At 41.1% G+C, this 24,450-nt stretch overlaps 1 protein-coding gene across 1 annotated transcript; it reads right to left on the bottom strand.

The window, feature by feature from the left end:
- Positions 1–1,161: 1,161 nt before the first annotated feature.
- Positions 1,162–19,557, bottom strand: f8 (coagulation factor VIII, procoagulant component). Its single transcript, XM_064326023.1, has 25 exons — positions 19,154–19,557; positions 18,566–18,675; positions 18,057–18,179; positions 17,405–17,617; positions 17,130–17,306; positions 16,747–16,968; positions 16,302–16,545; positions 16,041–16,206; positions 15,713–15,806; positions 15,333–15,544; positions 12,928–13,078; positions 12,515–12,724; positions 10,574–11,918; positions 10,084–10,249; positions 9,744–9,944; positions 9,178–9,406; positions 8,082–8,264; positions 7,218–7,334; positions 5,276–5,347; positions 4,839–4,924; positions 4,562–4,717; positions 3,999–4,143; positions 3,560–3,708; positions 3,038–3,220; positions 1,162–2,432 (listed from the first exon to the last, which is right to left on the bottom strand). The coding sequence occupies exons 1-25, from the start codon at positions 19,297–19,299 to the stop codon at positions 2,277–2,279; spliced, it is 5,256 nt and encodes a 1,751-aa protein (XP_064182093.1). The 5' UTR covers positions 19,300–19,557; the 3' UTR covers positions 1,162–2,276.
- Positions 19,558–24,450: the final 4,893 nt, after the last annotated feature.

The raw sequence follows: 24,450 nt of genomic DNA, 5'->3' as shown, positions 1-24,450 counted from the left end.
ACCATATAATCTGAGAACAAAACTGGCTCTAATATGGTACCCTGGTGGACTCTACAGGTAGTGAGAGTGATAGATGACCAAAATTCACCAACTGCCATTGAAAATTGTCCAGACACATATTAAACCAAACCAATATTGTGTCTTCTAGAACAACCCAAGTTCTTAATTCCATTGATATCAACCAAGCAATAGTATCACAATCTTGCTACAACATGTTTTTAAGTAACTAGTATTTATGAAGAATTATGTTACTTAGACTTAGATGTAATTATTATAAATAATGCTTAAACTGCATTATGACTGTCCTATAAATCATGATTTATACTCATTATAGATATGGCCTTGTTAGAAATTCTTACCAATATTTTTTTTTTTTTTCACTGAATGTTTACGGTAGTTAGCAACAATTATGTTGAGGAATAAAATATTTATGCATATTAAACATTAGCAAATCTTTCTGAATTGGTACTTTTTGATAAGGGCAAGATAGGTGATAATTATTTTCTTAGTTTCCCATATTTGTTCCCCTCATTTCAAGACAAGAAAAAAAAGAAAGAAAGAAAACTTCCAAACTAAACACTGTGTTCTGAAATTTCCTGAGACAGGAACTGATAACTCCACCCTTCACATTTCAACAGAGCAGCTTCAAGCCTGCCGCAGCACGCACATTAGAATGCATGCTGTGTCTCTCCACTGCTCCCTCTTTGCCAAGGTGCACATCAAAATCACAGTGCAAAACCTGACAGCGTGAAAAATGAATCCATCGTTTGCGCCTAAGCCATAACTCATGTTTTTTATATACACAGCACGTAGCCGTTCACAAAACAAGAACTATGATACGATGTGACCAGTGAACATCGTTTTGCGGCTAGCCAGACGAAAACACTGAGAAGTGGATAAGCTGTGAAAACATTGTCCAAGTGCTTGAATAATACATTGAATGGGAAGAGGAAAAGAGAATAATACATCTCCTGCCAGACTCTTTAATCTCTCTCTACACACAACTGACACTCCAACTGAACTTCCCCAGACTGGAGGTAGCGGACGGCCTGCAGCCTGATAATAACTGAAGTAAAAACACTGATAATCTGCCACTGTCAAGGAGATGGTGGGCTGCTCCAAGAAGTGAACTTCCCAAAGGTAAAGAACACAAATGAGAGCTGCATGGTAGCCCTGGTAAGGGCAAACTATTTTATTAGAACATCTGTGAATCTAATAAGCAATCTCTGTCTCTGTGCTTGAGCCTACGGCCTTATAGTTTTGGTGCCTAATTTAGCTTTTCTTAGCTGTAGAAAATTGAGAGTAAATTAAAGAAAGGGTACTGGGAGGAGCCCAGTATAGTATACTCTAGGCTACATTCAGGTCTATACAGTATATAAATGTGAAAGGTATAGTAGACAAGACTAACAGAGCAGTAAAAAAATACAAGCAAAATAAATAGTAAATAATCGAAAAAACCAAAAGGACATACATAACAGTGACTATATGAAAGAGAAATTGAGCACACATGTTTAGGAGCGCTGATTGTTATTTCAGGCAACACACTGTTTTGGTTATATGAAATATGATACACATTAAAAAAGTATATGAAAAGTGATATAAACATTTAGGTTCAACAAATAAAACACAAACTAGTACTGCTTTTCTTGTTCATATTGCTACATACATACAAACAAGATGGAATTAAATATTCTCCTCACATAGATTATTCTAGTGAAAAGCCATTAAGAGCATAAAGGGGAAAGGGAAAGATGAGAATGTGGAACTACAATTCATAAATCATATAAAAATTGATAAATTAAATAGCCAGAAATGTACAGTGTCTTGAAAACAGTGATCATGAAAGTAGTAAAAAAAAGGTTTTAAAAAACCCCACAAATGATAAAAAATTTATAAAATAAGAACTTTATCCTTTTCTCTCAACAAAACTGAATACATTTCTCCGACACACACACACACACAAGTACACACACACACGCATATGAACACACACACAGTAGTATGGAATTTAGCACTAAGTTAAATTGATATTTTTCAATTAACATAGTACTCCATTGTTATTACATCAGTGCATTGTTGAAAGAGATTAACTTAAATATGAATAGCATATTTTAGCAGGTTTTTGAAACTTGGGAAACATGGTTCTGGTAGCTTGAAAGAGGACTTGGTTTATGTAGGCAGACACAACACATTCAAATATCTAGAACAGTCAACATTTTCATTACGGCTGGCTTGGACCAGAATTTTGAACTGTTGAAGTCCTTGTCTTTGTGGATTCAGAGCCTCTGCTGTGTGTTACAGCCCAAGAACTCCAGGCGCAAGGCAATCTCATTGTACCATCCTTTGGGCTGGATCCGGATGTATCTGGCAAAAACTGGGGGCTCAAATAAGTTCAGAATCTCTTCGTCATGTTCGTTATTTCCCAGGAAGACCTTGAGGAAAATGGAAAAGGCGATAACATTGACGTCATTCGCCCGATAACAGATTAGCTTTGTTATTCTGACAACTGCTGTGAAATGTTTAGTATTCTGACAGCTACTGCTTAAAGGGCATGGTTGATTGACATTTGAGCTGTGAAGAAATACTGTTTTTCAGATTAAATGAAAAAACTGTTACGTTTCAATGAAAAAGACATCCCAGAGGCCATACCACCCTGTGGCCTTCTCTGCATGGTGGTAGATGTTAAATGAAAGACCCATATATCAAAAGCATGGTACAAGCGGCAGAAATTGTGGCAAAGCCAGCTAATCATCCCATTAATTATACTACTGTGAGTCAATGGCAGTGGTTTCCAACCCTGGTCCTGGAGAGCTACAGGGTCTGCTGGTTTTCATGGTGACTCTGCACTTCATGAATCAATTAGAGCAGTTGATTACACAGTTAACTCAACTCACCTGGTGTCTTGGGTCTCAATTGGGTGCTGATTTTAAGGTGAAAACAAAAACCAGCAGACCCTGTAGCTCTCCAGGACCAGGGTTGGGGACCACTGGTCTATGGTGATCAAACAGGGTCTTGAAATGGGGAAATTGTACTGTACCTTCTCCTTTGATGAGTTTTCTTCCAGTAGGCTGGACCAGACTCGGCCATCATTGCTGATTGACACGGTGAACTCTGTGACCATCATGTGCTTCAGCATGGACCGAGCCCCCTGGGTGATAACCCCTGTCAGTCTTTTCACCTCCCCAAAGTCCACCTGGATCCACTCGTGAGGGTTGTTGGTCTTGTAAGAGAATGGCACAGGCGTTCAAACACAATCATATGCGATATTACAAATTCCGGTTCAAAGCATTGCTGGTCAACATCAATTCATAAAAATACTACTTATAAGTCAATAGAATCTTACTTGTAACCAATTTTGTTTTTTAAGAACACTACAGAGTGGACATTACTTGATGATGTGGGAGTTTCAGTGTGGAAGCATTTCCAAACCAGTGCACTTACATTGAGGCAAAGGGACAAGACAACAATATAAATAAAGGAAAGGAAAGGAGAGACTGAGATAGGCAGCCCACAGGGGCCACACAAGACTTCATGGGTGAACTGGCAGTAAAGGAAATACCTTGGGTCTCCAAGCATTAGCATTTCCATCCAAGTTCAAACGGGCCAGAGAGGGACTCCAGGTCAGGAACCAGGTCTGAAGGAAGGAGGAAGCACTAATGCTCTGGTTAGGAATGCGCATCTTCTCCATTCCCATTGGTGTGGAACAGCCTGAAAAATAGCAGGACACAAAAAGCTGCGAATACTGCACAAAATCTATTGCTGGTACATTTAGGAAAGAAATACAATGCGCTCATAAAGTGAGACACATTTTGTGCTCTCATAAAGTGGCTTTACGAGCACATCAAAAATATTTTTCAAAGTGATTTTCTGATCCAATGCGGTTATAAAATAACAAATGCATTAAAAACAGTTACATACAGTTACAAACAGTTATTTTAGGCCTGTCACAATCTGGCTGGGCTCCTTTGGGTTCACACGCGTGAACAATCAGGACCTACTGTTTAAATCACAGCCGAAGAGCTCCAGGCGAAGAGTAGCGCGGTTCTGGAACGTCTCAGGATTCAGTCTGATGTAGCGGCCCATTATTGGAGGAGAAAAATAATTCTCTTTGACACTGGAGCCATCCACATTTCCGATAAATACCTAAAGATAAAAGGGAAACAACGGGTTGTAAAGGGGAAACTGACAGTAACAGAGACAGAGCACCAGGTTCATGGATGTTCCATACCACAAATCCATCAGCGGAAATAAAATGCTTTAACCCTTGAAGAGGATTTTTTTTCACAACCCCAGCCCCCATCCCCACTTCAGTGGCCCACTTTATTCTATCACTACGACATTAGATGATAAAAAATTTCATATGCAAGCATCTCAATTTCATATGGAAAGGCAAAAAAAGTTAAATAAAAATGTGCCAACACCCAAATTTCTACCCCAGACACATACTGTACCTCAACAGTGCATCTTTCAGCCTGTTTCAGATACCTTTCCCTTGGGTCCCACCCCCAAACCTCCACCCCCCTTAACCAACCCACTTAGAATAGGATTCATGATTACTGACCATTTCTGGTTTGGTGCTGTTGCCCTTGTATGTTTTCCAAGTCTCCTGGTCAAGGCTGTAGGAGAGTGTGAACTGCACCACAAAGCTTTCTGAGAGGCCATGACTTGCCCCCTGTGTGTGAACTCCGTGGAGCACCATTGGCCTCATCAAGTCCACCTGACACACAGAAGAACATTGTTGTTTATAGCAGCTGCTCACTTATTTTTGTGAATATTTAAAGGCATACCATGCAAGATTTTTCATATCCTTTTGCTTTTCAGTATTTAATCTGCTGTACCTGAATCCAAGACTTTTTGTTCACAGCACTCCAGGCATTGATTGAGCCAGACAATCCCAACCTTGCCAGTCTGGACTCCCAGTTCCCTGAGGAAAATAGGACAGGTATTCTCAGCTCATTTTTACTGCTTTTCACATATACACACACAGTAACTGGTAAACTGGCAAATGTAACTGGTCAATTTAATTACAATTATTTGGTACCTTTACCGGTTTAAGCTTCATGCTAACAACAAAAATGACTCAAATCTAACTGGTAAATCTAACTGGTCAATCAAAATTTAAATACAATTATTTGGTACCTTTACAAACGTAAACTTTAGGCTAACAACAAAAATTACTCAAACTAAACAAAAAATGGCACCAGTTATAAGCACACAGTGATCATGTGTGAAGACTGTAGCATATTGCATAAACATTAGCTTTAGGTATGCTTACCATAGTGGCCCGAGTCAGTGATCTGAGTGTCTAATATCCTTCCAGTCCGCATACCTAGTGGTTCAACACACTCTGAAAGAGAAGACATTTATTTAATTCAATGTAACATAGAGAAACCTACTACTACTTTACTGATGTTCTAGGGACTTCCATTATGACTGTGCTATTTTATCTTACAGCTGGACAAGATGAAATAATTGCAGCAAAATGCTGACCACATTAATGTTAACATGGACAATATGTAAAAGTAGAGGTATTAGTTTGAATTAGAATAGAAGCAATCAAAAAAACTCTTCAGAAATTCCTTAAAAATATAAAGTACAAAGTTGCATCCCGTATTTCCTGTGCAAAGCATTTAGCAAATTATTCCCACAAGATTTGTAAGGCTAGCATTAATCATTTACAATTAGTCTGTATATTGCATAACTTGTCACCACAGTAGTCAGCCAGTTATTCTACTTGAAAATCATGTGTGTATTTTTAATTGATTTGAATGAATTACCACACTTCTATTACTTGCTGGATGATATTTTGAACATAGCATACATTCTGTTTAGTAAAAACAGAGATATTAGTTTCCCAACTCCTAATCCAGAAATTTGTTGTTGTTGTTGATGCTTAGTGCAGAGAAATAACAAGAGCTTGGTCTTCCTTCTTTTTGCCACTGTGGTCCATATCCACCCTGTTTTACTAATGTCTGCACTTGACCTTCAGCCACTCATACTTTCCACATTCTCCCTCTCCCCCTACATTATCAATTAGCACTAACTATTTCATTTTTAAATTACTACTGTTATTAACCCAAAGTACTGTATAACATATAATATTCAGTTTAATCACCAACCAGCATTTTGTAAACCAATTGAAGATCAAAGCTCCATAGTTTTTGTTTTCTAGCAGTTTATCATCAGTATGCTATTTACATTCCTTTTTCTTCATATTTAACATGAAATACTTGTTTGTACATAATTTTATGTGTTGTCATGTAGTATTTTGACACATTCTGGAACACTTCTTCATGAAATTGTGGGCAACTCTTGCTAGCTTCACCCGGCTCAGTAATTACCATGACAAATCTTGCCCCATGGCTTATACCTTATGCAGCACTGTTGCTGAGTACAGTAAGCGGTATAAACTTAACTTAGTCATGACCCTTCACTTACAAGAAACCTGTAATTTCTCAGAATCGCTGCAACATTGCTCTTTAATAATTATAAAAAGACAAAATTGCCACTTTCCATGGGTTTGAGGAAAAGCAGAAGGTTACATTTCCTGAGAATGATGAGGTGGCAGCACAGTGTGATGACATTGCTATTTAGCGGTTTCAAGCTGAATAACTGTAAATCAATAGATTTTCCAAGCTGATAAAACACAGCTAAATGAGCTAAATGAGCTGATAAAACAGTATGGTTGGCATCAGTAATTCAGTTGCTATACTACAGCATCTGATATCATTATATGCACTGTATCTAAGATTGTATGTCAGTCAGAACTCCAGAACCCTATTTCAGGGGCTGTTATAAACCAAAGGAAGTAAGGTTATGACACCAAACTTTTGGGGAAGGGACAGATGAGGCAACTGCACACTTGTGGTTAGTTTGCACATTCAAAGTGTTTAATTTAAAGCGTTTCCCCATAGCTTTCAGCTCTCTTTGGCCAAAATGGGAACTTTTACTTCCACTGTAGATATAGAAAGAATTGTCTTGTTAATAATAATGAGGAACATGTGGTTTAAGGGGAAATTAACTGAAATAATGGGTATGCTAATGCATCAAGGTAAATTCCAAAATATGTCAAGGATATGACACACAATGAAGTAAACTCTCAAAGAAGTATTTTTTCTTTGTCTATTACATCTAGTACTAAGTGGTAATGAGTATAATTCCATTTCTTAAATATCAAGTATGCTGCATTGAAAACTCTATGAATATCAGGAACTTACTTGAGCTGTAGACCAGGAGCTTGGCCCGCATCCCTGACAGCTGATGCTCCCCGATGGTGCATTCCACCATCCAGGTGCCTACCATGGCCGGCCTCATCTCCACCGTGCCAAAAACCCCTGACCGAGACAGTGTCAGACAAAGGAGGGAACTCAGCATGAGTGTGAACCCCAATTTTCATGCCACCCTCCTTGCCCTACCCCATTCTACAGATACACTGCTGTTCAGTTAATCTCTTCTCATTAATTTCGGCATTTAAAACTACAGCAACCAGTGGGGAGTAATTGCATGATCATAAATCAGTTGCAGTTGTAACAGGGTTGACACTCATTAGCACTGCTTCCTATGCGAATTAAATCATTCACCCAGAGGATTCTGGGACTTTGTTACGATCCTGCACTGCAGCAACGTGTGTTTCATCAGAACAGCACACTGTGTTCCATTGTTGCTGCCATCCTACCTTTGAACTGCAGCCACCTCAAGTCTGTTAACTGTGTAACCAAAGGCATTCATGAAGCATGTAAGCCTGTGTCTCAACTGTTCTAGTAAAAACTGATGAATACACCGTAATGGTAAAGCACTGGTGGCTAGATAGTGATGGTGAAGGACTGGCAACAAATTGAATTACCTGTTTGTTTAGCAACATACTTAGAGAATGGCACATCTCCTATTGTAAATACTGTTTATTTATACAGATGAATATTTACTGGAAAAGCTTAACTAAAGAGATTTGCTCAAGGTTACAACAACAGTGCCTAAACTGACACTTACATATTTGAGCAGGTAGCTCAACTCCAAAGCCACTATACCCTATTCTTATAGGGCCGATAGCGGCACTGATGGTAAAGGCTGTCTGTTGTGTTTACCAGGGTAGAGGTTGTAGATGCCCATGCGGTGCTCCTGATCGCTGCGGACCGTGAAGGGCAGCCCGTGGAAGTGCACGGAATGGAACTCCCCGCCGGCGCCCATGTTGAGCAGGTGCCAGCGGACCGGGTGGTGCTGTGCCACCAACAGCCCTGGCAGGGTCTCTGCCACGTAGCCGTTGATCGCTGAGAAGGAGAAAGCAAGTTTTGCTCATGGCATTGATATAAGTGTCCTTCCTAATCAGTAGAACCCTGCTTCTCAAGTGAATCATAAATTGACCAACATTTTGGAAGAAGTAATACAGCGTCAGCAGGTGCAAAACACTAAAAGTGATCCTAGCAGTTCAATTGTTCTGACAAGCAGTTTCTTCTTTCTCACAATAATTTACAATGAGAGCTCAGAATTGCCAGACATCTGCGGTCACTGTATTCTACTGGCAATAAGGGAGTTTGACTAATTTTGTTATGAAAATTTCATTCTCAGTAATGAAAGTAATGTTTGTTTGTACATTTATAACAAAGCCTTCATTGAATAACACTGGGTAACTGAAAATGATGAAACACTATAATGTGTTTCAGCTGTTGCAACTTTAATATTCAGTTTCTCTGATTCACTGTAGGCAAGATTCAATTTGGTAAAGCTTAGAACAGTGACTCATGAAAACATGAGTTCTTCATTATTCACCCGCTGCAACGAGTGTTCTTTTGTAATGCGTGTTCAGCTTTAAGATTTTTTTCAATTGCCTGCATCATGTAATGAAATTCTTCTCTAACAAGTTAAAAATTTGTAAAGCCAATTGGATAATGTGAAAAACATCCAGCAATACTCCAGCAAATAGTCATGCATTGGTCACCTCATTTGCATTAATTGAAATGTGATCACAAAAGATTAACCAGCAGGCTGCAAACCCATTGCAATACTAAAGTTCTGAAATTCAGTAAGCCCCAGACCAGTCATTCACATCATTCATTATTGCAGACTGGCATTTACTTCACTGGTGACCTGCCCGTTTGGTAAGGAAACTGAGATACACTCCGAGCATTTGAGCTGTACTGACTCTAGTGTGGTGCCTTTGATATCAAAACCATGGAGTCTCACCAGCAAACCTGTTGCTGAGCTTGAACCAAGGATCCTCGTTTCTGATGGTGCAGGGTGACCTGCAAAACCTTTGAATGTTATCTTCTAAGTACCAGCTCTTGGTTTCGTCAAACACGGTGAAAAGGAGGGAGAACTGCTGGACTCCGGGCTGGAGGTCGGTAAAGGGATGGAGGGTGCCAGGCTTGCACACGATCAGGGGGCCGATGAGTCCAGAATGGATGTCTTTCTCCTGTTACACATGCATGCAGCACACATGTACACAGATCAGGTTACCCCTTTCATTCAAAACGTGAAAAATCACATTTTCTGCTTGTTAAACAGGCTCTTAAACTATATTTGATGGGATTTCTTAAGTTGTTAGTTGGTGGTTCAGGTCTTTATGTGTGTTTATGCCTGTTCATACATACTCCAGCTTCTCCACAAACAGATAAGTGAAACACAGATGCCATATTATACTCTACAATGCTATACTTACTATATTAAACCTTGCAAAACTGATGCAAATATACAAAACCAAGATGAGATAGTCTCACATTTCACTGATTTAAGAGAGGGAAGAGGGTTACCATGTTGAGGTTCGAGTAGTAAGCCCCGGCCTTGCAGTCAAACTCCTTGGGGGACGGCCCTTGCCTCCTCGTGATCTTCCACTTGAACACACGCACCTCGTTGGGTTGTACCGCCTCCCCATTCGCCGGCCCTTGGCTTTTGTCATAAACTCCGTGGAGGTGGAAAGAATACGGCCTTGAGGCGAGATTCTTAAACGTCACCTGAAAAAATAGATGCATGAATTACATTTAGAGCCCGCCCACAAAAATCATTCTCGTAATTCTTCATATTTCTCCGGAAAAATTTATTCTGAAGTTATCATCGGGCAGTGGCATTTGTAGTGTAGCCCTGCACACTCACAATTACAAGGTCGTTGATCTCAGCCTGAATCACGGGCCCCATGATTCCCAGGTGTTCCTCTAACTCTCCTCGAGTGGCAGGGCGGAGGAAATCTTTATCCGTGTAGGCCCGGAACACCGCCTTCTTGTATTCTGGGAAATACTTCCTCATTCCCATCCGCATCTCCCTAAATATGGAAGCACCGGTATGGGTATCGGAAGGATTTGTTATTGTAGTAAAGGGACCTTAAAGGATTTTTTTCTACATGCTGTATTTTTATGAATTAAATATTACTATAATATAGATATATCCATTGGGCACTTCAAATGTAAAACCTTCTTTAGAAGTGTAATTTTTAAAAATAAGCCCCAAGATTGCTATTTAGTTTGCTTTAATATACATCTAAAATGGTTATCTTAAAATCCCAAAATATAAAGCAAAAATATGCTACACAAACTGTTTCAGCCAGAAAGTACATTATGTGCGCAGAATGAGAGAATGTACACTGTACCTGGGTTTTATTAACTGTTGTGGTTTTTTAAGGCCATAATCCCACATCACTTCCTCTGCAGCAATGTAGTAATTGCGGTATTTACCATCCGAGGCACGCATGTTTAAGTCCTCCTCAAAATCAAAATCCATCCGAGAGCTGTTGGTTTCTTGGCTGTAGTCATCATATTCCAGCGACAGGCCTCGTCTGGTAGAGTTGCTGCTTTCTGAACCATTTACCTGAGGATCTAGGATTTGCAAGTCCAAAGATTGCCTATCCAGGGCTTTGTAACCAGAGTCTGTTTGGTTCACACTGCCCTGCTCCTTGCCAAACTGGCTGAAATTGCCCTGCTCTAAGTCTGAATTATCTTTCAGAACCTGGTCCTCCTGCTGCTCACTGGACTTTTTGTCCTCACCTTTGCCGTCTTCTTTGGCATTACGCCTTAGCAACCTGTCACTTTCAGAACTTCCGTGCAGCTTGCTGTTTAAGGTGGACATCAGCGATTTGAGAGTGCTTCCCTGACTGTGGCTTGGGACAGTAGTGGATGAAGAGCCCAGCTCATGGGATATGTTTTCAAGGTCGTCAACTGTAGCATTCTCCTCTTGCTCCTTTTCAAACATACTCTCTGCTATCCCCAGCTCTTTGCTTTCATTGACCTGCTTATTGTCCACATCTGTGAGCGATGGTAGTGTCACGTGTGGAGTTGGAAGGCTGACATTGGCTTCTTCCTTCTCTTCCAGTTCTGCGGGCACCATTTGAGGGGTTGTGTGGAGGTCAGGGGTCACAGGTCCTACCATGAGAACGTCTGCTGCCCTCTTCCTGACTCTTCGATGGCATGCTGTTCCACAGTTCTCCTCCAAGGACTCTCTAGAGTCTGATGGAAGAGTGTTGTTCAAAATCGATCCCGCCAGATCGGACTGAGAATCGGAGTGCTTGCCTGTGTCATTAACTGGAAGGGATGTTGTAGGGGACCTCTGGTGACGTTCAGCAGAGCTCCTCTTTATCTCTCTGTCAAGCTCTTGTAGGACATCGTCAGGAATGTCGCCCTTGGAGAACGCAGTTGTGTTCTGTTTGACTGCGATGTGCTTTATCACGCAGACGGGCTTGAGATTGTGCACCGTGGTGTTGGCCGTCGCAGCCAGAGTGTTGTTGGTGACCGGCCTCTTGCACACTCTGACAGTTAGGGTCCTGTTCCTTCCGCTGCTGCTTCTTGCAATGTTGTTTTCCCAGGAGTCGTCATCCAAAAAGTCGTAGTACTCCTCATAGTCCACCAAAGGCAACTTCTGGTCACAGTAATGTACAGAATACTGAGCGCTCATGCCACGGTTTTTAAGACTGGAATCCAAAGCACTGATCTCCCATGCGCCTGTAATTATACAGTTAAGAGTTACCATCATCATGTCGTGCACATACAATGGAGTGCACACTATTGCAGCAGTGTTGATGTCACGAAGCTATGCGAGTCTTTCATTTCACAATTTGGAATGCTTAATTACAAACACATACTTATCCCATTGCTGAAATGTCTTGTCAGTTTAGGAGGTGACACACTTCTTTTCACTCTAAGGTCAGTGCAGTTACAGTCTCAGGAGACTAACAGTGCCAGGTGGGAATACTGTCCCAATTGGAATGTTGTCTCACTGGGTGACACTATTCCCACAGAAGTCACATCCACATGTGATGTAGACATGGCAAGGGTCTGATCAACACCAACGGTGCGTCACTTCACTGAAAGCAAATTCTTTAGCTGGATGCCCTTCATAAGAACTGTTGTGATGTGTTGTGTAACACATTAACGTGGGTGTGCCTCACTCAAAGACACACAGTACCAGAGAACAGGACAATTTTGCCTTTGAATATTTGTGGCAATACTATATCTGAAATACCTGACTGTAATGTGTCATGTTTTCCGTGAAAACGCATCAAGTGAAATGTAGCAGAACACAAATCCTTTGATCTTACCCACTGTCTCCATCTCCATGCTGATTGTCTCCCCTGCCATGGGAAAGAGTGTGAGAACAGTCTGGTGCACCTTGTCACGCTCAAAGATGTTTCCCGTGAAGTAGATAGACAGAAATTTGCTATCGGTTCCCACGTTCACCACATGCCAGAAGATAACATCATCCAGGCAGGCCTTGAAGCGTAGGTTGTTGTACATGTACCCGTTGACATCTATGGCAAAAACATGGTCAACATTTAGCTGCTTAGATTGGTCTTTCACCAAAATGCATTGAGACAGTTTTAGTGAATGAACAGACCTACAATTTGCGAATGTTTTTGTTTATTGTTTGTTAATCATTTCATGAAAATTTAAAAAAATTGAATGATTCAACATGAAGATTATATTTAATTTAACAAAATGTTCTGATACTTACTGTGCATTACATTGGAGTTATAGAACCCAGGGTCATTGTGGTTCACTGTGGAGGGGTCTTTAATATATTTTCGTATGTTTTCATTGATGTACCAGCTCTTGTTTTCGTCAAAAACAGTGAACATCAGGTGCTTCTCTTTATCTGACATTAGCTGAAGAAAGAGCAAGGATTCAATTTCAATAACATGTACCACAGGAATTTATGATGTGATCTTATCCAAAACTGCCTTACGCAGCATACATGTTTTACATTCAGTTCATATTTACAGCTGGATATTTAGTAGTCGCTCAGCATGGCAATGAGGTTATCTGTATATCGTGGGTTCCTCAGTCTGAACCAGATCTAAATCCATAGGAGCATGTATAAGATAGTGTCTATTGAAACCTGAGATAATGTTTTCCATTTCCATAAACCAGGCCTCAGTTCATTTATTGCCTCTTGGAGGTGTGTTAAGCCATATTCCACCTGCAGAATTTGAAATGCTGGCAGTGCTGTACTGGGACAGATGCAGGCTGTACTGGTCACATGGTGTGGCCCATGCAGCACCCTATTAAGTGATTAGATTTGTGTTTATATTTTTTTGGTTCACTGCTCATAGTGCCCACAGTTCTGATGATGTATTTTTCCTAATTGGCCAAAACTACAGGACATTGTAGGAACAAAGGGCAAAAAAGGATTATGCTCTACCAACCAAATTGGTAACACTTAATTTCATGGTCCTCTAAGTACTAGGGATTTACAAGCTAATATGTGGTAAGTATAGTATATAACTGGATAATTACTACCGTAAAAAATTGAAAATACTTACTGTAGGAATACCTGAGCCTAATTGTGAACCTATTCCTAGGAAATTAGACAATGCCTAGTTTCTAATAGGGGTATTCCCAAGAAAGAATCATTTAAATTCTTGGGAAGTACACAATTAAGCTCAGGCTGTAACAAACCTCTGATAACTATAGCCGCGTTTCCACCGCAGGAACTATACCCCGGAACTAGGAACCTTTTGAGGAACTCAGTGCGTTTCCACCGCAGGAACTATACCCCGGAACTAGGAACCTTTTGAGGAACTCAGTGCGTTTCCACCGCAGGAACTAGGGTCTAAATTTAGTTCTGGGGGCTTTGTTTTACCCCCCAAAACGTTCCTGCTCGGGGGGTAGTACTTTCCGAAAGTACAGGAACCTTTTGGGTGGAGCTTGCAGCGCTGAACATTTCTGATTGGTCGAGTACTCGTAGCATTTGTGTTGTATTTATTTTCCGCCATTACCCGCCATGTTTGAAAATATGCAGCGGCAAACCAATTTATTTTCATAATAACTTCAAATCAAACTTGTATGTTATGCGGCGCAGTAGCCTACTTTTGGTTATAGCCTGTCAACGTCTTGGAATTATAACGTGTGCTCTTCTGTTCTTTTCTTGCTTTAGTATTCGTTTTATAAAATGCTAAGCATTCGTGCTGGGACAGCATATTACGTAGGCTACCAAAACATTCAAACGGATTAATTCGGTTGCTGAATATTTTCTTCCGGATTTTCTTTGTTAGCCCGTTGTAATTGACTCAAAACGTTTGATACAGTTATGTGAGGTATGCGGTAGTTCTGCATAATTAACATTGGTGATACAGTACAAGCAAACTGGAAATCACCTTCCGCACTTTTTATCCGGGTAAAATAACGGGTTAATTCTAGTAATCTTCCCTTTAGCTTTTTCAGACTGCCGTAATTTTACTGCCATTTTTCAATTCCACGAAAAGACCAGGAAGACTATGGACTTATTTATGGTGCATGGTTCGCATCTGGAGGGCACACTTCGCTGCTCGGCTAGCAGTAACTTCGAAGGAAAGCAAACGGTGGCTGTACCACTACTAATTTACATTTTCACGCAAGTCCGAGTTTTCGTTCTATTCTTGTCATTTTGCGATTAGCCTATATGGAATTGACGACGAGAAAGTAATAAAACAGCAAATTGTTTACAACGTGTGCATGTTTTCTGCTGTTAATGAATGTGTTTGAGAGGATATATGAAAATCAATAAATACAAAAGTAACCATATATAGTCATTGTTGGTAACCCGTTGTATATAAGTGGAATAAACCCCTCCGGGCTGTCCCGGTTATTAGAAAATAATGTAGGCTACTTCGGTGGTAGTATGGCATTACAGAAGAAATCATATGACAGATGGACCGACGACAACGTCAGTGGGCTAATTTGCCTAATCTTCGCGGTACTTTAGACCCCGGTGGAAACGCAGACAACCATTGGCTGAAGGAACCTTTTAGTTCCTGGTAAAGTCGTTCCTGGGACTGAAAGTTCCGGGTAATTTTGGTGGAAACGCGGCTTATGAGGTACACATCAGGCAGATTTTGGCAGAACGGGTTGATAAACAGAAGAAAATAAACCAGTTCTCACCACGTTGCCCCTCTTGTCCAAAGTCTTTCTGTAGCATACAACAAGGGGGCCGATGAGACCCGAGGCTACGTCTCGGACCGGATCTACGGTGCTCTGGTACAGGCGGGTCAGGCATTTCGGGTCTGCTGCGGTGGGCCCATCCTCGGAGGTTATCTTCCACAGGTACACAAACGTCTCGTTGGGCTGCACAGCAAAGTCCCGCAGGCTTTTCCCTGCGAATGTGGAAACGGCAGCAGTCGCATCGCAGGTCGTTCTCTTTACAGCAGTAACCGTAGCCACGCTTTTGCTACGAAAACGCTGAGGATGATCGTTCCTAAAAAACACTGCAGCCGTACAGCCGGTGCTGCAGGCGCTTATCTATTATAATGTGGTTTTCTTACCCTTGAGCAAATCTTTTCCCCCTGAAGCATGGACGCTGGTGAGGTCATTTGGGTAGATGTTGAAAGGCCGACTTGCCCAATTCTTTAAGACTATCTACAAACCATTCAGAAAGAACACATTTACGTGTAAGAAGTGGACAATATTCTGAAATATTTTTTTTAAAATAATACTCATGATCCTGATAATCATCATCATCATCATCTCCATTCTCCAAAGGAAGCAAATTTGGCTATTGGTAGATCCTAGACTTGTTTGTTCTGTTCTCACTGCAACAACAAATTCACAAAATTGCCCGCTCCTTGAATAATTGCTGAACGCTATATTTACCTCAATTTGATCTCCAACCTCTCCTCGTAGCACAGGCCCCATTAATCCTCCTTCTACTGCTTTTCGATGAGTGAAACGGTCATCACTGTATTCAACATAGATGGCTTTCTTGTATTTTTTCCCTATCCGCTGTGGGCCTTGCTCAAGGTACTCAGATGCCAGTGTCCTGAAACATGACAACATGGGCACATTAGCATCAGACCATGCTAAGTGCTAATTTAAAGTGAATGGTATGAACCGTGCGAGGGATCCGCAGCCCACCTGTCCTTTTCCCCAAGATCTGGGGCGTAGTCCCAGGTGATCTCTTCCACAGCAATGTAATGCCTCCACACCTTTGGTCTCATTTTCACGGACCGAACCATCGGCATGGGATTCACCATTATAGCGTTGACTGCGTCCTCCATGTCATAGTCCGTGTAATCGTCTGGACTGACGACATACTTCTTATTCAGGGAGTCTGATGGCTCCGGGCAGTCTTCCACAGTGAAGAACGCGGTCATTCCAGCTGGAGAAAGACCACACGTAAAACACCAGTCGCAGTTGTATTCCCCTTCAAAGACTTGCATTTATTGTACAACTGGGCTAATGTGGACTTGTGGTTATTGTTCTTTGTTAAATTTCACATTTTAGGGAAAAGATGTGTTTCAATAGAAATATAATGGAACGGTAAAATGGTGTCTGGTGAGAGCAGTGAGGTGGTTCATACCTTTCTGGTGCGAGTGGATTTGACAGGAAATTAGAAACTTCCCAACAGCAGTAGGCTTCATCTCTGCAGTGGCCAATGTCATGGGTGTCACCTCCAGGGACACCTTCCTGTGGTTCTTGACCTGCAAGGTGTGGTCCTGGAACTGAATAGAGTGGATCTCTGGGGAAGAGCCCATTCCGATCAGGTGCCAAATGACATTGTTTCTCCGGCACATTTTCAGGCCTAAATGAGTGATGAGAGAAAAGAGGTTGTGACTATTAAATCTGTAAACAGTAACAATTTGAACATATTGGAAAAACAAGTCGCACATCGTGCACATTAGACATAAATAAGCTGCTTTCAATTTTCAGAAACCTGTTCATTAACTTGAGGGCATAACAGACCTTGTAAAGTTGAGTTGGCGTATCCATTGATGGTGTGATACTGCTTTTTCGCTCTGGTCTTAATGACCCGTTCCCGTGCCATGCCCCCTTCTCCATACCAACTCTTCGTTTCATCAAAAATGGCAAAAAGCAAAATGAATTCTGGTACTTCCTGCTGACTGGCTCTCTTCAGGCTCCCTAGATTGGGAACATCACATCAGGGAATTAGGCTCCTCGTTGGAGGGAGAAGGAGAAATGTTCGTTACACGGTCGTGGGATGTCGCCGAGAGTCACACCTGCTTTGCAGATAAGGAGAGTACCGATAAGCCCGGAGTTGAAGTCCCTGATGATGTCAACCTGGGAGGTGTATGAGTACGTGAGGCAGTCCGGGTCCATCAGGGTGGGCCCGTCTGCTGGCTGGATGTCCCACACATAGCGATAATAGCCCCCTGGGGGGACAGCGTCGTCCTCTTTCTCCTGGTTGGATGTTGCATCATCGTAACCTGCCCCTGAATGACAGCCCTGTCCAGTTAGCAAGCAGGCTTGTACAAGATAGTCTCCGTACAGTGGAGAGCCCCGGTTTCTCAGCCTGCTGAAAGTTTATTGAAGCTGTATAGTCACAATGCTTACTGCAAGGGTTATTGAAATGTTTTTGCTTTATCTCAGAACAGGGGTGTATAGTCTTATCCGAAAAGGGCCAGTGGTTTTTAGTTTTGGCCCTGATTCAGCTAATTAACTAATCATGGTCTTCTATCAAGACCTTGATAAGTGGAATCAGACCGGCATACGCATATGCCCTTTTTGGATTAAATTTGACACCCCTGTCTTAGTACATGTCTTGTGATTTAATACTTCCCTTTCAAACATGATAACGGTTCATCCCTGAGGAGAAAATCTTCAAAATCATTTGTACAAATCAATGACTATCTATATCCATTACTGACTTACCTTCAGATTGCTTCCAATAGGAGATGCCAACAGGGAAGATACTGAAGGGCAGGGAGGCAAAATTTTTGAAATGAACCAGAACTCTGTCGTTGACTTCTGCCTTTATGGTTGGACCTTGAATACCTGTTGCACAAAAAAACAACAATTTGTTTGGACAGTATGAGCTTCACAAAACCACCCACCCTTCCATTTGTCTAAAAATCAAGATAAGTTTCCACAAGTTGTGTGACAGAAGGAAAATCTTTTTCTGCACTGCATTACACTCTCAGAGGGGAATGCTAGTCTATTAAAAACCACTGATGTCCCACAATTCCTGGGACATGCGCCAAGTTCCATAAAGAACATATTTACATTTTAGGCATTTAGCTGATGCTTTCATCCCAGGTTGTTCCACCATTGTTAAGCCAGGAGGGAGATGGGTTGAGGCCAGGTGGGAACCAGTTCAGTTCGCACATGCACTCAGATACACAAAGTGTGAAACATATGCCACCCGCCACTGATATACTGACCCATCCACGGTGGCTTGGCTTTCGGAGTTGAAAATGTGGAATCCTTATATTCCCAGTAAACAGCCTTCATGTATTGCTCAACGCCATTCTTGGAGGGCAGAATTCGCTTTCTAGAAATTGATGAAGACAGGTGCTATTATGTGTAATTGATTTTTTTTTTTAAACAGATACTAATATTTGGCGGGAACACTACTATATGTGCTGTATGATAAAATATTGACACGTTATTAATGCTAAACATTTGGTAAAAATGTATTTCAGAATCATTGTATATGAAAAACAGCATCTGTTATAACAGCCATGGGGCTGAATCACTTTTTAATTAACAAAATTAAACAAGGGCTGAACAAATAATCAACAAAACTGTATTATTTGTAGCTATTTACAGTGTTACTTAGTTGTAATATGGTACTAATAAGTGCATGGCACATTTTTCATGCGACTACTTTTAAAACATGAACGAATAACAGAAATATTGCTAAATTTGTCATTGCAGCAGGTGGTTCAATGTTAATGTATATAATTAGTCTCTACTATCTACAGTGAGATGAATTAATTAGAGCAATAAGCAGAAAAAAGTCTTCATACCTTTGCACAAGTGGGGCATCCAAGTTCTCCTGGTGACGGTAGTCCCACCCCTGCTCCACTGCTGCAATGTAGAACTCCCTGGTGTCAGCCTTGGTCCGCATCATACAGATGCTAACGGAGATAAATAATGGCAGAAGCGTCTTCATCGTGGGTCTCTCGCAACCCCACACGAGCAGTCCGTGCTCACTTCACTGCAGGTTAATGGGAGAAAGTATTTAAAGAGCTTTCCTGAGCTTGCGCAACAGTGAAAGTCCCACCGCTGATTAGTCAGCCAGAAAAGTGAGCACAGGGGAAAAGGAGGCAGATAAGGAAATGACCGGAGGAAAAAGTGTGTGTGTGTGTGTGTGTGTGTGTGTGTATATGAGTGTGTGAGTGTGTGTGTATGTATATGAGTGTGTGTGTGTGTGTGTATATGAGTGTGTGAGTGTGTGTGTATGTATATGAGTGTGTGAGTGTGTGTGTGTGTGTGTGTGTGTATGTATATGAGTGTGTGAGTGTGTGTGTGTGTGTGTATGTATATGAGTGTGTGAGTGTGTGTGTGTGTGTGTGTGTGTGTATGTATATGAGTGTGTGAGTGTGTGAGTGTGTGTGTATGTATATGAGTGTGTGAGTGTGTGTGTGTGTGTGTGTGTGTATGTATATGTGGTAGTGTGTGAGTGTGTGTGTATGTATATGAGTGTGTGAGTGTGTGTGTGTGTGTGTGTGTATGAGTGTGTGAGTGTGTGTGTGTGTCCGTGTGTGTGTGTGCATGTGTGTGTGTGTCAGTGTGTGTGCGTGCTTGTGTGTGTGTATGTGTATTTATGTGAATGTGTGTGTGTTTGTGTGTGTGCCTGTATGTGTGTGTATTTATGTGTATGTGTGTGTGCGTGTTTTTGTGTGTGTGTGTGTGTGCATGTGTGCGTACGTGCATGTGTATTGGGGAAGAGCACATTTTGTTTATTTTGAAAGAACACACTGGCTTCCTGTGGTGGCGAGTGTCAATAATGAAGGTCATGCAATTTAAAAAGACCCTTAAATGACCAAAACAAGCTTTCTTCCACATGGGAGTTACAGTACATCCTCTGCCTAAACTGCACTAAATCATTGGATCCTGAAGATATCAGAATCCCGATCGAGCCCCCCTGTAGTCCCCTTGAGAAAGGTCCAGTTAAAAAAGGATATTTAAATGAATGAAACAAACAAAAAGTAATATATATGCACACAAAACCAACAGCAGCATTACTCTTATTAGCATAAATACATTTCTGGCGAATGGCGTTTTTGAAGCACTCTGCATATAGCACACTGTAGCTCTGTACAGCTGTAGCTGTACAGTTCAAAAGATTACTACAGAAGTCATTCTCCGCCAATCCTACCTTTTACTGGACCTCATATGGGGCTGTTAAGATAATTATTTTCAGTCTGCCAAATCTCATCGTCTTTCACTCGAGGCTTCCAAAATAATGAGAGGTATTCAAAATGAGAAGTGATAGAGGGGCACATAAAAGGGCAACTTGGACCCAGCAGGGTAACTTTTGGAGATTTCGGAGATACCATGCAGAAAATTCGAAATAACAAGTCAAACCGCGGATCGACTTTGTGGAAGGCAGAAATTCTAATTGTACTGGAGTTTTCTCAGAGGTAAATAAGATTGTGACAGCCCAATCTTAACACCGAGGGTTACAGAATTCCCACAGAATACCTTCCTGCACAATTCTGGACAAAAAAACTTTTGAACTGGAATTTCAACATGCTTTAAAAAAGTTCACAAACTGAGTCCATATGGCATCCCATTTTTGCTCCTTAATTTAAACCTCAATTTCAATGATTTACAGTAACAAGCTATTTATTATTCTTTATTAGACACATTTGATGTCATATAAGTTTATGACACTGTATTGTACGGAAAGTAATATCCCATTTTAATTTAAGCACTGCCTTATTCAATTAAATCAGTTTCATTCTTTCATTTCTTGTAGTGTAGTTGTATTTTAGTTAAATTATTAATTGTACGAGAGGTTACATTTTAGTTGCTTTATTGGCGGACGGTGAAACTTTATCAGTGAAATAAGTGAAGTTTTGAATGTGGTATGGACACCTCGTCACTGAAACTGAACTATTTGCCAGAAATTAAGAGTTCAGAGAAAGCAAATTGAAATAATAAGTCAAACCTGCTTTGCAGTAAAATTGGTTTAAGGACAAGGTTTTGGACAAACTTAAACATATGTTTTCAGTAACCATAAGTGATGAAGAGGGAAGTGCCAAGACCATGTTTGGAATGCCCTGGCCTAGAGTGACAGATCTTTTGCTATTTTTAAGGTGTTGAGTGTTGTGACTGGCCAATGGTGAACTGCCGAGCCTGCAGAAATAGGACAAACCCAAAAAAATGTATTTTCATTGGCTTTTAGAAAAGTCTCCCTGTTTAAAGATAAATTGTGGTGGATTTATGGCATCCGGGCTGAAGGTGAAACCACCATCTAAATTTATTGCTTCATTGTTAAAGCTCACTAAACAGGGCATGGCCTGTTTTCCTTTTGGATAAAGGAAGGTTGATGGGGAAGAGGGGGCTAAATGTATTAAACGATAATTTGGTCTCCCAGTAGCAGAAGACTTCTGTCATGGGATTTCAGTAGTGAGGATGCTACACATCCCTGTCCTCAGAGAAGTCTTTTTCACAGTTTGCCAAGTCCAGGAATTAGCAAATTGTCTTAAACAATATTTGTTAGGAAAAAAACAAAAAAAACAAAACACATTTAACAAATGTGATCTTTGTTGAGGGCAAATGTATATGTAGTCTTGGCCATATTCTCAACACCCAGATACTTTAGATACATTAAACAATATCTACCCTTTATACATGTGCAGAAAAATTTTGTTTGAAGTCAACCTATCACATACAGGACACTTCGTCACCTGCAAATGAATAGTGCAGCTCGTATGACACAATGTATTTATCACTGATCCTTTGTGTCCGATTTACTATTTGGCAAAAAACAACTACGTGCATGAGTCCATGACTATCCCTTGGCACGTGAAAAGCTGACTTCCCGCACACACGTTTTTATCATCTGTCCTCCGGATGTCAGCGCGGCTTATGATTCACTGAAACCTTTATGTAAATACCGCGGCTTCTGGGAGAATGGGAAAGACACACTCGAGGAGCTATGGAAAAGGAGGGACAGCGGAGCGGATGACGGGGGTATGATTCTGCACACGCTGTGCTTCATAGTGTTTTAGACGGCAGCATGTTAGATTTACTACAAGCCGCGCAATGTCGCGGCAGTGCATGACTACGTCTGTCCGCACACCTGCCTGGTGCTCTGTTCCTCCCATGCCTTCTTAGTTCACATTACTCACTCTCTTGTGGTAGGAAATATATATGCTGCCATCTGGTGATCATCAGAGTGCTCACATCCCCCTCGCAGCAAGTATTCACCTAGGGAAAATGAGATTTTTATTTATTTAGTTATAGTAAGCATTTAATGTAGGTCTTCTGGCACCACTATTTTTTTTTTTACTTATATATTTTGGTGGGAAGATTTTTTTACACCCTATTTAAAAAAGAAAGAATATAGGGGAGTCAAAGAGATTCCAGTGATAGGTGATTTGATTTATTTGTAACACTTTTATATACACTCACCAGCCACTTTATTAGGTACACCTGTTCAACTGCTCATTAACGCAAATATCTAATCAGCCAATCACGTGGCAGCAACTCAATGCATTTAAGCATGTAGACATGGTCAAGACGATCTGCTAAAGTATGGGGCCAATCAGAATGGGGAAGAAAGGTGATTTAAGTGACTTTGAATGTGGCATGGTTGTTGGTGCCAGACAGGCTGGTTTGAGTATTTCAGAAACTGCTGACCTACTGGGATTTTCACACACAACCATCTCTAGGGTTTACAGGGAATCGTCCAAAAAAGAGAAAACATCCAGTGAGTGGCAGTTCTCTGGGTGAAAATGCTGATGGCAGAGGTCAGAGGAGAATGGCCAGACTGGTTTGAGCTGATAAAAAGGCAACAGTAACTCAAATAACCACTCGTTACCACTGAGGTATGTAGAAGAGCATCTCTGAATTCACAACACATCGAACCTTGAAGCAGATGGGCTACAGCAGCAGAAGATTACACCGGGTGCCACTCCTGTCAGCTCAGAACAGAAAACTGAGGCTACAATTGGAATGGGCTCACCAAAATTGGACAATAGAAGATTGGAAAAATGTTGCCTGGTTTGATGAGTCTCGATTTCTGCTGCAACATTCAGATAGTAGGGTCAGAATTTTAAGTAAACAACATGAAAGCATGGATCCATCCTGCCTTGTATCAACGGTTCAGACTGGTGGTGGTGTAATGGTGTGGGGGATATTTTCTTGCCACACTTTGGGCCCCTTAGTACTAATTGAGCATCGTTTCAACGCCACAGCCTACCTGAGTATTGTTGCTGACCATATCCATCCCTTTATGACCACTGTGTACCCATCTTCTAATGGCTACTTCCAGCAGGATAACGCGCCATGTCACAAAGCTCAAATCATCTCAAACTGGTTTCTTGAACATGACAATGAGTTCACTGTACTGAAATGGCCTCCACAGTCACCAGATCTCAATCCAATAGAGTACATTTGGGATGTGGTGGAACGGGAGATTCGCATCATGAGCACCCATTAACAGAGAGAGTTTTTCCTTTACATACTCAGCATCTAGGGTCAACTAAAACAATAAGAATGTGGAGCCAGTCATGGAACAGAAGATGAAGGTCTGAGGTCATATTCCGACCTATATGAGTCTGAATGTGTCATGCTTGCAGCATTCGTTAGAAGCTTTCCTCCAGGGGCAATATACCAGTGAAGAGGGAGTGCATGAAATATGTTATAAACATGTCTTAGAAGCCCTAATGTTGACGTTGAGGAAATAGTGTGTACCTGCGTAGTGCTAGCAGTAAACTACAAATCAGGTCATTACCTGCAAATGGTACTTAAAGCTTTAGGGACAAAAGTAGTATTAACAGTAATGTACTGAAATAATTTATTGAATAAAAGCCTTATTTACTTAATTAATCAGAGAACGTGCATTTATCATGTTTTCAAGAGTATGGGTGCTCCATTGTCTGATTACCCATGATAGTGTCCTGCTTCTCTGTTTCTGAACCTTATGAAACACTTTCGAACCAGTGAACATAATGGTTTTTACGCAATGGTTTCAGGACTGAAAATATTTATATGGGACATGTTTATGAATTATTTTGTCTTTGCAACCCCTTCACCCACACAGATACATTGCCAAACTGCACAATAATGTGATAACTGTGAAATAACT

The sequence above is a fragment of the Anguilla rostrata genome, chromosome 3 (assembly GCF_018555375.3).
Source record: "Anguilla rostrata isolate EN2019 chromosome 3, ASM1855537v3, whole genome shotgun sequence".
NCBI classification, from domain to species: Eukaryota; Metazoa; Chordata; class Actinopteri; order Anguilliformes; family Anguillidae; genus Anguilla; species Anguilla rostrata.
The sequence above is the reverse complement of the archived record's forward strand: the minus strand, read 5'-3'. Positions and strand labels throughout refer to the sequence as shown.